This window comes from Podarcis tiliguerta, assembly GCF_965153285.1.
Source record: "Podarcis tiliguerta genome assembly, chromosome: 6".
Lineage (NCBI taxonomy): Eukaryota > Metazoa > Chordata > Lepidosauria > Squamata > Lacertidae > Podarcis > Podarcis tiliguerta.
The window spans coordinates 89,010,166-89,023,431 of record NC_139539.1 but is presented as its reverse complement, the minus strand read 5'-3'; the positions used below and the strand labels follow the sequence as shown (position 1 = coordinate 89,023,431).

Below are 13,266 nucleotides of genomic sequence, written 5' to 3'. Positions count from 1 at the left end.
AAAAAGCTCCATCTCACCCCTGTTCCCATTTACCTGAATCTGTGTTGAGGCGCCTTGAAGACAGGTGCAGTGCAGAATGGTAACTGCGCCGGCGAGACTTGTAGGTGTTTTCGCTGCTCCTTTCCATGGAGAACTCATCTAACCAGGAGGTGTTTGTCCGCTTGTCTCGAATAGTAGAAAAGGAGCGTCTCATGGAGCCTGGATCTGTAACCACCTGGAAACGTATCCCATTGGGGGGTGGGGGTGGGGGCAGGATAGTTAGCAAGGGCCTGCTGCTATTCCGGAGGCAGATTTGCTATTACCAGTTCAGGATATATAATGTCACAAGGATTTACCTAGTTTGGGAAAGTGTAAAGACACTTAACAGCAGATGGGACTGGAGGAGCCGCTCCCACTGAATTTTGTGGCGGGCATATACTTCTAATTATGATTATGTTAACAGAATTAACATACTGGTGGAATGACAGCAACTGCCTCACTGATGTCCCAGGCTTCCTCCTAAGTAGTGACAGACTAGAATTCTAGATTGAAGGGTTGAATAAGACTCTGTTCCCCCCAATTTCTGATGGCAGCTACTGGAACTCATGTCCGGCGCGTCTGTGTAGATCCATCTATTACAGGATGTCCTCAACTTACATGAATGGACCAGCTCCTGAAATCTGCTGTGTCAAATCACATCAGCAGATTTCAGAGTCAGGCTGAAAACTTGCACAGAATCTGGACTTGGCAGGTAGAAATGGGTGAATATGGGAAATGCTATATTGTTAAGCAATAGCAGACTATATTTTATCTACTGGGTGCTGATAGTTCATTTCAAGTACCTCCTGAAACACTCTGGGTTTTCTCTTTTGAGGGAGGGCTGGGGTTGTCAATGGCAGAACAAAACTTAATAATTAAAGGGGGGGGGACTACATGGGAGTTTGAAAGGGGGAGTGTGAGCATCTCCGCCTTCCAATAGACTCTGGCCATTCTCATCTTAGAAAAGGAGTCTGGGCTCTGGATGGCTTGCTCTGGTCTGCTCAAGAAGGCTGATCGCTAGTTGAAATTCTGTCTTGGAACAAAAATGGTATGTCCTCCTGCAAATACTGCTATTGCCAGCAACACCCAGTGGCTCCCAGCTTCAGATTATCTGTCTGGGTCTGTTTTGAATCTGCTTTTCACTGAAATGGTGAGTGACAGTCTGAGCCCTACTATTTCAGTCGTTGGGGGACTGAATGCTTTCCCTCACTTAAAAATTCCCCAGGTGTAAAAAACTGTCCTCTTTCCCTCTGACATGCTGGTTTCTATATCCTGGCTGTTTCTTTTGTATGAAGGAACGCTTAATTCACACGAGCGCACCCTTGCAGTCTGAAGCAAGGCAGCCCAGATATAGCTTCACCTGTGAGAACGAGGCCTTGAATTTGAATAATGTCAAATTCTCCATTTAATTCCCATAGCTATCATTAAAACAAAAACAAAAACAAAAAACCAAACACCTCTTCTGGCAGTTTGCTCTTTCTCATTTATAAATCCAGTCCTTAATTTTCTGCTAGTAAAAACCTTCTTTTCCCCACTCCTAATTCACTTACTCATCATTTGCCTTTTCACCAAGTCCATTCTTAGCCTACTTCCTGCCCCCTTTCCGCCTTTGCTCCTTCGTTACTTTTGAGATTCCCTTCCCTTCCCATTCATTCTACCCTTCCATCTGGAAACTCCTGCCTTCTTGCAAAACTCTGGTTTTGCTTTCCATCGTTCTCCCTCCTGTGGGTTCAGCCAGCTGTTACTGGACGCCCCTCTCTGTGTCTAGAATCGAGGGGGGATGACGACACTTTAGGGTGCGATTTTCTGGAACTGGAAATCGTTGCACCAAGGGAGCAACAGCAGAACTCAGCTGTCAAGTTGCCATTGTTGTCAGGCACAGATTTCTCAGCAGAATGACTGAAGGGTACAAAGTCCCCGGTTCCCTCACAATTTGCTTATGCAAGCACTGCCAGGCTGACACAACAGACGTTGACAACAACTTTTGCAAACAAGGGCCCTTCAAGCTGAGAGTGAGAGTTTAATTACCACAAAGGAGCATAGGCTTAAGATTACAAACCTGGGAAAGTGTGTATCTCTCTGTTAATCAAAAATGATTACGAGACGGACAGACAGGGGAAAAAACAAACCCTGGCTCAACAGACAAAGAGATGAAGTATGGCCAAGACTGATCAGGACAGGACGCTTGGTGGCAGCCATGTAGACAAGTGTCTTAGGACAATGGGAATAGAGGCGGCGGCTATGTCAAGAAAATAAATAAATACTTTCCGGGTGGGAGAAGGGCTCTTCCAAACTGTCGCCGTTCTTGCTGCCACCAGCAACAGTCTTGGTTGAAGAAGAGCAGGAAGGTGGTTTTCTGCAAGGCACAAACCTGCTCTGATTCACTGCAGTCTTGGGGAAAGGTGGCAGGAAGGATTAGTGTGAAAGCTGAGCAACGGAAGGGCTGATTCCCTGCTTTCCCTCACGGTGGCCTTGGACAAGTTACTAATTCTGCATTCCAGTTCTCCATCTGCAAAGTGGGTGGTTAGAGAGTATATTCCCTGTCTTGGTGGGGCACCACAGAGCGTTCCAACTCTTTTGTCGAAGGGGATGGAGGTCTGCCTCCTAGGCGGCCAACCCAAATGACACCAGTGACAGATTTTAGCCTATGCACCCTAAAGCTAAGCATCAGCCTCCTGTGGGAAAGGTTCATGCATCTCACGTCATGCTATATTCCTGTTTGTTCAGTCATTGTTTCACTTGCTTTTACCTGGGGATCCACAGTCAGGCGTGGCATGGAAGAGGCCCTCCCAGATACAGCTCGTTCCTGAGTATCCACCGGGAGGTAGCTGCCACAGTTAGAGGGCTGCACTCTTTTAAACTCTCTAACCTCTGGCTCCTGGAAATAAACACACAGCCAAGCTCATGGGGTTTTGCTTGATCACACAGGTTGCCATCTGCTGCCAATGACTTTTTCATCAGTGCATTAGGAATGGCTTTAGAAGTGTACTTAAAACACAGTGCTTTATGCTGGCAAGAAAGGGAGCAGGTGACTGAAATCCTAAGCGCGTTGGGACTCACTAGCAAGCAAGGAAGTGTGCTTAGGAATATTTAACAGTAATTGTTGTTTGATTGGAGAACAGGTGCGTTGGTTTCAGTCTATCTGAGTGTGGAAATCCAGCACAGCTTTTTCTTCCTATTGGATGGTGTGTGTTTTTTTGGACATCAGTTTGGATTTAAATCAATGATATTCAAAGGGAACCACTGGGCTGGACTTCTGTGCCTTTCTGGTTTATCTCCAGCTGCAATTCTCAAAGCACTTTCACTGGCAGAAATGCTCTTGATGCCAGATATATGCACTCTGTGGGCTCTGTTCTTTGATTTTTTTAAAGCCCGGCAGATTATGTGTGTTTCTCTCTATCTGATCAATTAGTAACGACTTTTCCGGACACGCACAAAGTGTTGGGATATTTTTGTTTGATGTCCATTTTCATTATTTCTCTTTTTGTTAGGGGCAATAATGATAAATAATATAATTATTTTGTTGGGTGGGGGAAGATCAGGGAACAGTGGCTCAGATTGCATGCAACCACGGTTTAGCCTTGTGAGGGTGAGCGGCAGTGTGCCCTCGGTTCACATGTTATACCTTCCCTCCCCCCCAGCATGGCTGCAGTGGGGAGACTGAAAGCTTCAGCTTCCATTTTAGATAAACCATAGTTTAACATGTCATCCAAACCTTAAACTATGGTTAATCTTAACTATGGTTAGTGAGAACAAGCCAGAATCACAAACTATGGTTTGAAGTAGGCCTGTTTCCATAAACCATGGTTAGTAAAGGTACCCCTGCCCGTACGGGCCAGTCATGTCTGACTCTAGGGTTGTGCGCCCATCTCACTTAAGAGGCCGGGGGCCAGCGCTGTCCGGAGACACTTCCGGGTCACGTGGCCAGTGTGACGAAGCTGCTCTGGAGAGCCAGCACCAGCGCAGCACACAGAAACGCCGTTTACCTTCCCGCTATAAAGCGGTACCTATTTATCTACTTGCACCTGGGGGTGCTTTCGAACTGCTAGGTGGGCAGGAGCTGGGACTGAAAGACGGGAGCTCACCCCGCCGTGGGGATTCGAACTGCCGACCATGCGATCGGCAAGTCCTAGGCACTGAGGTTTTACCCACAGTGCCACCCACGTCCCCATGGTTAGGATTCAATAAACTATGGTTAAGATTAACCACAGTTTGTCCAGGATTCCATAAACCATGGTTAAGATTAACCACGGTTTGTCCAGGTTCAGACCACATGGTAAGATCATCGAAAAGAGAAGGGACACCATCTGAATTCCTTCTTGAAGCCTAAGGCTCACCTAGCCTTATACAAACCAGCCCAGTATGTCACTAGTAGGAGTGACATCACACAGAAGAGTCTGGCAAAAGATTGCCTGCAGTTTCTTGTTTCAGGCTGAAGTGGGAAAGAGTATGAGGATGCACACTGTATGTTTTGTGTGTGATACAAACTTTACACTCTGAGAAGCACACAGAGCAGACTGGAGAGGCACACTTATATAGCACTGAAGTGCAACAAGTGTCATGGGTGGCACACAGATGTGCACACACGCACAACCATATACACACACACAGACACTAGTGCTGCTGACTGAAAAGTTGAGTGTATGTTTGGGTCAGAGGCATATGTTCACATTTCTGTGATGTGACTAAACAGTTTAGTTTTGCAGCATGGACACCAGCAGTGAGACACGATGAACACAAACCCAGAAGCACTGGATACTGTTGTCGTTGTTTTTTTAACCCTGATGAAATGACTACAAAATGAGAGGAAACCAACCTGTGAAAAGACCAGCATTATCAACAGTTTCAATGAACAACAAATTTTTTTAAAACTAGCTTAAGCCAGAAGTAACCACTGATAGCGTCCCAAAGATCTGACTTGATTGTTAATCAGTAGTTTGCATACATTTTGCATTTCTAAACTTCTGCAAAACATGTCTGTCCATAGCCAAAGGATTTACAGTCGCGAGAATGATTGTGCCTTCCAGCAGGGCTTATCCATTCACTGATTCTCTAATTGCTAGAATTGTCACTAAACATTCATTAAGGTTAAAAGTCTCTTAGAATCTCTAAGAAACAGTTGAAAGCAACAGTTTTATGTGTTTTTATAATTGTATATTCTATTGTTATAACCCGCCCCGAGGCCTTATGGAGAAGGGCAGGGAAATAATTCAATGAATATGAATAGGTATAAAATAGTGTTGAAGGAACTCCTGCTTTTGAAAAGAAAAACCTGTCTGATTGCACATAATGCACAGATACAGTGCTACCTCTGGTTACGGACTTAATTCGTTCCGGAGGTCCGTTCTTAAGCTGAAACCATTCTTATGCTGAGGCGCGCTTTTGCTAATAGGGCCTCCCGCTGCATGCGTGCCTCTGGTGCGCAATTTCCATTCGCATCCTGGGGCAAAGTTCGCAGCCAGGAGCAGCTACTTCCGGATTAGTTTGTAACCTGAAGTGTTCCTAACCAGAAGCGTTTGTAACCAGAGGTACCACTGTACCGTGATTTATTTGGGTTTGAAGAGGAAGGGAAGGCAACATCCAGCGAGGTTCACGCTTTTGAATACAGTGGTACCTTGGGTTAAGTACTTAATTCGTTCTGAAGGTCTGTTCTTAACCTGAAACTGTTCTTAACCTGAAGCACCACTTTAGCTAATGGGGCCTCCTGCTGCCACCACACCGCCGGAGCACAATTTCTGTTCTCATCCTGAAGCAAAGTTCTTAACCCGAGGTACTATTTCTGGGTTAGCGGAGTCTGTAACCTGAAGCGTATGTAACCTGAAGCGTATGTAACCCGAGGTACCACTGTACATTTCAGATTAAAAGAAGGACAAAGCAATATATTTACTGAGCATCTGTCGTTACTTTAGTATACCTCATGAGAACCATAGTAAAGATAACCATTTAGTACCTTGATTCCTATCGGGAACAGACAAGAGGTCCTGCCTATCAGAAATCTCCTTTCTAGGTGGTTGTAGGACAGTGGCAAACTCTGATGGCTGAGTGTGTTCATTAGGCCTATCATAGTTGTGCAGCTATGACATCAGCACCCCTTGATAGGTCTCTAAGAGGAGAGACAAGGAGTGGATATTTCCCAGACGTATACCATTGCTCAGGTAGACAATTGAGCCTTGCCTGGCTTACAGAGAAGTTCACTCTTCTTCTTGTAAAACCTGCCCAATATTCAGGCCTGATCCTGGTTGTACTCTGTAGTCTAATCTTCTTCAAGTCAGCTGCTCTTGGCTTCCCAATGATCCTATCAGAGATGAATCCAGGAATGGCGGCACATGTTCCCAACAATCATCACAGGTCTCCTCCTTTTCTCTAACTGAAACGGCACCCTTGCCGTTCGACAAGAATGGCTCAGGGTGTGACCAGACAAAAATCTGGAGAACTCGTATTTTTTTAATCCTCTTATAAATAAACAAAGGTGAGGGAATTAAACCTGGCCCAGTTTCAATACAACAGCCCACAGGGTGGCTTTTGGAAAGACTGGGAGAATATTTCCTAGGAATAAAGGTCTAGAAGGAGAGAAAAGGTAAGATTAGTAAAGCCGTCTATATAGGCAAGCACACCAATGCTTGGACCCCAGACGGCACCCCCAAAGTGCCAGGATTTCACATGAAGCAGTGCAGAAAGCCACTTCCGCCCTTTGGAGGAGGTGGAGTTGTGGGCTTCACAGCCCCAACGTGCGATTGGGGGGATTCCTGGCTGCATCACCAGGACGTGGCCAGGGATCTCCTCTTTGCTGTCTGCCAGCTGTTACTGTTTTCCCCACCCTCCCACCCTATAAGGTTTTCGTTCTTTGACCTTGCTATGGACCTTGGTTGGTTGCCGTTGAGGGGCCTGGTAGGAATTTTTCCACTTGGCAAATTGGCACCAGCCACTTGGTTTTCGCCTACCACGTAGCAAATCGTCACAACTTTCTTGATATTGGCAGTTAGGCATTGGTATTGCTCTGTAGATGGAAGAGGGGAGGTAGAGCCATCACCTGTCCCGTATATTGAAGGGTAGTCCGATAAAGGATTCCGGGGTGTGTGGCCCTGTCCAAAGTCTATGGAGGCGAGGGCCTAAGGCACGCCCCTGAGCGGTGACCCCGCAGGAGTTCCTAGTTGATGTGCATCAGCAGGACTCCCCCTACTGGTGGTTAACCCTTCCTGGACTTCAAGCGGACAGGCTGAAGTCGGATATAGTTGGTTAGGACCAATGCCTAAGCCAATACCGCTCATCACCTGTAACCAATAAAGTTGTGGCCTCATTAACCTTAATAATTGTGTCATGTGTCATTATTTCCACTGGGGGTGGGAACTCGCCACGCAACAGGATACAAGAAACATTCATAAATGGACTTACCAGAGATTGCTGCTCTTGATATTCCCCATGGGACGGATCCATGCAAGCCAGCTGGAATATCTCTTGGGGAGAGAGCGGGCTCAGGGAAGGGAACCCACTCCTGCTGCTCCTGTAAAGTTAACCTAGCTTCAAATGAAAGGAGAACACAAAACTCTGATGGTCCAACACCTGTCGGTTATTTCTCTGACTCCCGCCAAACAGAAGATCTTGCAGCATTTCATTAAGAGCCTCACTCCACGATGAACAACACGCCTTCTCTGCGGCACAGTGGATAGCTCAGCTAGTAGAGCATGAGATTATTGATCTCAAGGTCGTGAGTTTGAGCCTCACATTGGGCAAAAGATTGCAGGGGGTTGGACTAGATGATCCTCATGGTCCCGTCCAACTCTAGAATTCTACAATTCTACGAAGATCTCCAGAGGCCACTGACATTAGAAGTAAATGTGGGGAGTTTGTGGAGTTCTCTTGGGAGAAGCCGCTGGTCCTTTTAAGGTGTTATGGTTCTATTACTATTGTTAAGCTAACCATATGATAATAAACACAAGGGGCATGATCCAGCCAAAGTAAGGCCCACTTTAATCCTGTTTATTCCAAGAGGAGAGGTTACACATGCAACTTAACTCTGTCTTATTAAACTCAATGGGTTTATGAACCTAGATTGTGCAGGAAGGATAAGAAAGCCAATTTTAATTTGCACACAGCAGCAAAAGATTAAAAAACAACGCCGTCTTCAAACCTGCCCCATCAGCTGTTTTGTTTCTTTAATCAATAGTGCCACCCGTACAGCTGTACCACCAACTATTTTTCCTTCCAAATAAATATGCCCAAGTAAATGTAGTGCTTATGGAACATGTACAGTTGGTTGACAAGCCAAAAGTGATTTAACAAGGGCTGAATCAGAGAAAACCTTTTCCACAGTGGCCTATATGTTTCTGGAATAATGTTTTGTACATGCAGGGGGTTTCTTTGAATAATATTTTCATTCGAAGTTATTTCTAGACTGCATGTAGAGTTCAAAAAATGCTATCAATGGATTGTTGTTGTTTTTCCCACATTCAGACTTTGAATGGCAGGGAAAGAGGCTATGCCTTGACATAGCACAGGATTTGGAAAACTTTGGAGGAGGAATGGAAAAGGAACCAGGGGCTATTCTGGCCTTTTCTCCCATTCAGCCTTCATGATCAGGGCTGGTTTCTTTGCAATTCTGCATCTTCTGTGGATTATATTGGGGGCAAGCTGAGTCTCTCCATAACGGAAAACACTGCTGATAGCACTGTACCCACAATTGCCTCTGTTCCCTAGAATGATGTGCTTGCCAGTTTATGGTAAGACCCAATTCAGATTTGTCTCCCATTTATTGGTCATTTCTGTTACGTCTTTTGGCACTTTCAGATGGTGAGCTGGTGTTGTTGTTTAGTCGTTTAGTCGTGTCTGAATCTTCGTGACCCCATGGACCAGAGCACGCCAGGCACTCCTGTCTTCCACTGCCTCCCGCAGTTTGGTCAAACTCATGCTGGTAGCTTCGAGAACACTATCCAACCATCTCGTCCTCTGTCATCCCCTTCTCCTTGTGCCCTCCATCTTTCCCAACATCAGGGTCTTTTCCAGGGAGTCTTCTCTTCTCATGAGGTGGCCAAAGTATTGGAGCCTCAGCTTCACGATCTGTCCTTCCAGTGAGCACTCAGGGCTGATTTCCTTCAGAATGGATAGGTTTGATCTTCTTGCAGTCCATGGGACTCTCAAGAGTCTCCTCCAGCACCATAATTCAAAAGCATCAGTTCTTCGGTGATCAGCCTTCTTTATGGTCCAGCTCTCACTTCCATACAGCACTACTGGGAAAACCATAGCTTTAACTATACGGACCTTTGTTGGCAAGGTGATGTCTCTACTTTTTAAGATGCTGTTAGCTGGTAGCATTCTCTTAATTGTTGCTTTCCCCTTTTATTTTGCAGCAGAGGATATATGCTGTTTCCCTGCATGCACATTCTGGTCACATAGCAGGTGCGAGCCTCCTCACCTTTCTCCCAACTCCTCCTCATGGTTACTTAATCATTTCTAGAAGTTGTTCCTTCTCCACCCACCCCTCTGCCCGCACACGCCACAGAAAACAATAAAGGACTTCATGCAGAGTGACTTTCTCTCTGGTTGTGAATTTTCTCCGCTAAAAGAAGAGTTAACGTTCTGCCCTTTCTAAGAAACTAATTCCTTCCTCCTTTGCAGCAAGAGTAATTAAACACACACACACACACACACACACATACACACGAAGCAACAGGAATTCTCTAATTGGAGGGGGGGTCAGATTAGCAGCAGTGGAAAGAGGAAGCAATTAATCAGGCAGAAACCAACAGGAGGCGCTTGAAGAAAAATAAGGGAAAATAGCAACAAGGAACCGCCACACCTGTGGAGTTTTTGCTACGGTTCCATTCTTTTCAAATCGGATTTTCCATGGTAGGGAAAAACAGGCAACAGTCGCTGGTAAAATATCGGCTGATTCCACAAGGGGATGGCAATATTGTCTGAACTGCTTGTGTTATAAGAATTCTAAGGTCTCCAATGTAGAATAAATATTCATAAATGGACACATATCTAAATATATAAACCAGGGGTCAGCATTTTTTTTCAGCAGGGGGCCACTCCACTGTCCCTCAGACCTTGGAGGGCCAGACTATATTTTTTTTGTTGGGGGGGGGGGAATGAACAAATTCCTATGCCCCACAAATAACCCAGAGATGCATTTTAAATAAAAGGACACATTCTACTCATGTAAAAACACGCTGATTCCCAGACAGCCTGTGGGCCGGATTTAGAAGGCGATTGGGCCCCATCCGGCCGCCAGGCCTTAGGTTGCCTACCCATGATATAAACCATGTTTCTGAAATAGTACAGGAGAGTAATCCTGAAGCGATTTTGACTCTCCCATTAACCTCAAAATATTCCTCTGCAGTAAGGGAGGCAAATGGGGAAAGGCTTCCCATTGTCTTTTCACCTACAAATCCTGTCTTAAGGGCATATTTGTGTATGAATAGGGTGAGCCAGTGACCTGGATTCAGGAACTAAAATATTAACCATCACCAAAGAATAGCCACGCTGCACAGGTAATGCAATCAGTGACCATTATCAGGTATCCTGGCAGACCGGATTTCTGCTGTAGACCGCCTCCTTCTGTGATGTATTTATGATGATTTTGGAGTGGTCTTTGGCTAAGGGGGTTGGGCAATGTCCAAAGTCTTTAAAGGTTCCTGCACACTTTTGTTCAGGGTCTCTCCCTCCTTGAAAGGAGGGAAGTGAACTCTGTTGCAACAGAAAAATAAATATCTGTCTTGCTTTCCACTGGATCCTGCCTCCATCCATTCTTCTCTGACCGATCATGGACTTGGGGGACTCAGAGCCCCATGGGGAATTGGGCAGCAAAAGCCAAACCCCAATTTTTACATCACCTGTAAACTCAGTTGAATGGCGTATGGCCGTCATACGTCAAGTGCCTCATTTGGAATACGGAAAGATGTTTATGTCAATTCTGGTTCCTCCGCTTCTCATTTCTCCATTCTTCAGTCATTTTTTGCCCCATTCCTGCAATCAGTTTGCGGTATCACAAAGATCTGCACTCTCCCAGCATATGCAGTCTTGCCTCATGTAGAATCACAGAATTGTAGACTTGGAAGGGACAAATCCAACCCCTTGAGATGCCGGAATCTTTCGCCCAATATGGGGCTCAAACCCACTTGAGATTAAGAGCATCACGCTCTACCAACTGAGCTATCTATGGTGACTAACACACACACACACACTTTTGAAAGCAATTTTCCAGCATGCATTTTTTGTGTGTGCACTTCCTCTTCCTCTTCCCATTTTGCATGCATAAATTTGTTGGAGAGCTGCCTCACAAAATGCAAACTGCGAAGGACAACTGAATGACGGTTCTTGTATTGGTTGTGGAGTGCAAATTAAGCAGGCCCATGTTAAAATGCAAACTGGATTATTTTCTTGCAGCGGAGGAGGGGAACAGTCTATCAGTTGTCCCTCTCCCTTGCTAAACTGCAGGCGGGACAACTCTCCCACAGATGCTCTCCTCCCCTGCTGATCACAGAAAGTCCAAATTTATAATTCTCTCCCACCCTTAGCCTGGGAAGAGCACATTGTATATTTAGTGCTATATAGAAAACAACACAACCGCAGCACGAATACGCAGAAATGCCTGCATGGACATGCCGTTTTACTCAAACATCAACACTTACAGTCCTGAAAGGGTATCTTGCTGGAGGTAAGGCAAAGCTTTGGCATTAGAAATGATCTCCTGAGGAAGAGAGGAAGGCTCCATGCGCTGGAACATTGGGGCATTTTTCTGAATTCAAAATAATAATAAAAAAGGGGAGAGGGAAATAGTCTCAGTTCAAAATACAGATTGGTAAATAAACAACAACACAGTGTTTCTTAAGGGTGAATCTAGTTGTGATAGGGAACTGCACCTCTTCGGCATGCACAACTGAAGTCGGTTGGGTGTGTGTATCTTACAACTAAAGGTGTGAGTGAGCTGAATCCTTTCCCCTGCCCTCCCCTCTCTTCCTCTGGCCATAGGATGCGGGTGGCACTGTGGTTTAAACCACAGAGCCTCTTGGGCTTGCCGACTAGAAGGTTGGCGGTTCGAATCCCTGCAACAGAGTGAGCTCCCGTTGCTCTGTCCCAGCTCCTGCCAACCTAGAAGTTCAAAAGCAGACCAGTGCAAGTAGATAAATAGGTACCACTGCAGGGGAAAGGAGGGGGGAACCACTAGAGTTTTCCCCAATCTGATCTGGTCCTGTAAGATGATCTGCACTGGGGGGAATTTCTAAGCCTTTGTGGTTACTTATAAGACAACTCATGCCTTCTCCATTGCTCATGAACTACAGTAAGGCTGTAAGCATGGTTTATATGAGGTGGAATGGGATGTCACAATCAATGGCATTCACTTCAGGGAATGTACCCCCCCCCCGGGGGTGGAGGCATTAATGTGACATATGCTATGGTTTGTTCCTTCTGGAATCCAGTATGAGAGACACAGTTGACCCCCTTCTGTGTTGCCCCCGCCCGTTTATTCCTAGGGCCACCATTGCCTTGTAAATTGCCTGAATGGAAGGCTAGCTGGGAACTGTACATAAGTCAAGATGAGCTCCTTGGAGAAACAGCAGAAAACAAGCCTAACAGTTAAGGCAATCATGAAAAACTGGATATGGAATGCATCAATAGGTTGGAAGTCATTTTTATCTCCTGCATAAATAACCCCCAGCTGCCCATGTTGACCTTCCATAAACTTTCAACCCTCAATGCCGTAGGATTGCTGTTACTTGCTGCAGTGGACCTGTACCTGTTCTTCCAGTTGCTGCCTTTGTTTTTTAGCTTTACTCTGCTTATAATAGTCCATTATCATCATGGCTGCATAGATTTTTCCAACTGTCAGGTCCGTAGCTGGAAGTAAAAGGCAGAGTTCTACGTTAACAGAAATGACGCTCTTCAGGTGTAATAGCAGCTGTGTAGAAAGTTGAATCAGGGGCATGCCTGTCATTGCATGGCTGTGAAGCAACCACACAAGTTCGTTACAGAAAGGAACGGCCTTTACTCTGTGAATCTTGAGGTGCCATTGGATATCTGTTTGAGGCACCTCCTGAAAAATGTGTCTTTCTGTTCAGGTCTAATTTTTGTTTTGCTAAAAATGAATTTAAAAGTGTACAGAATACTCCTCTTGCAGGACTGTGTGTGCGTGTGTGCGCGCGCGCGTGCAGGGGCGAAGAAAGGAGTCATGACACCCGGGGCATGGCGTGGCATCGCTACGTAGGGCGCATGTGTGGCATCGCTACGTACGATGCATGCGATGTACAT

The 13,266-nt window shown here is 45.7% G+C and overlaps 1 protein-coding gene across 2 annotated transcripts in view; it reads right to left on the bottom strand.

Annotated features, from left to right (window-relative positions):
* The window catches only part of CACNA1E (calcium voltage-gated channel subunit alpha1 E), a 444,647-nt gene that overhangs the window by 8,038 nt on the left and 423,343 nt on the right, over window positions 1-13,266 (bottom strand). For both annotated transcript variants that reach the window (XM_083445434.1, XM_083445435.1), the window contains 5 exons: window positions 12,755-12,855; window positions 11,649-11,755; window positions 7,411-7,519; window positions 2,768-2,896; window positions 34-214 (listed from right to left, as the gene is read on the bottom strand). In XM_083445434.1, the coding sequence (XP_083301560.1) occupies window positions 34-214; window positions 2,768-2,896; window positions 7,411-7,519; window positions 11,649-11,755; window positions 12,755-12,855 (627 nt within the window). The remainder of the gene's footprint in view (window positions 1-33; window positions 215-2,767; window positions 2,897-7,410; window positions 7,520-11,648; window positions 11,756-12,754; window positions 12,856-13,266) is intronic.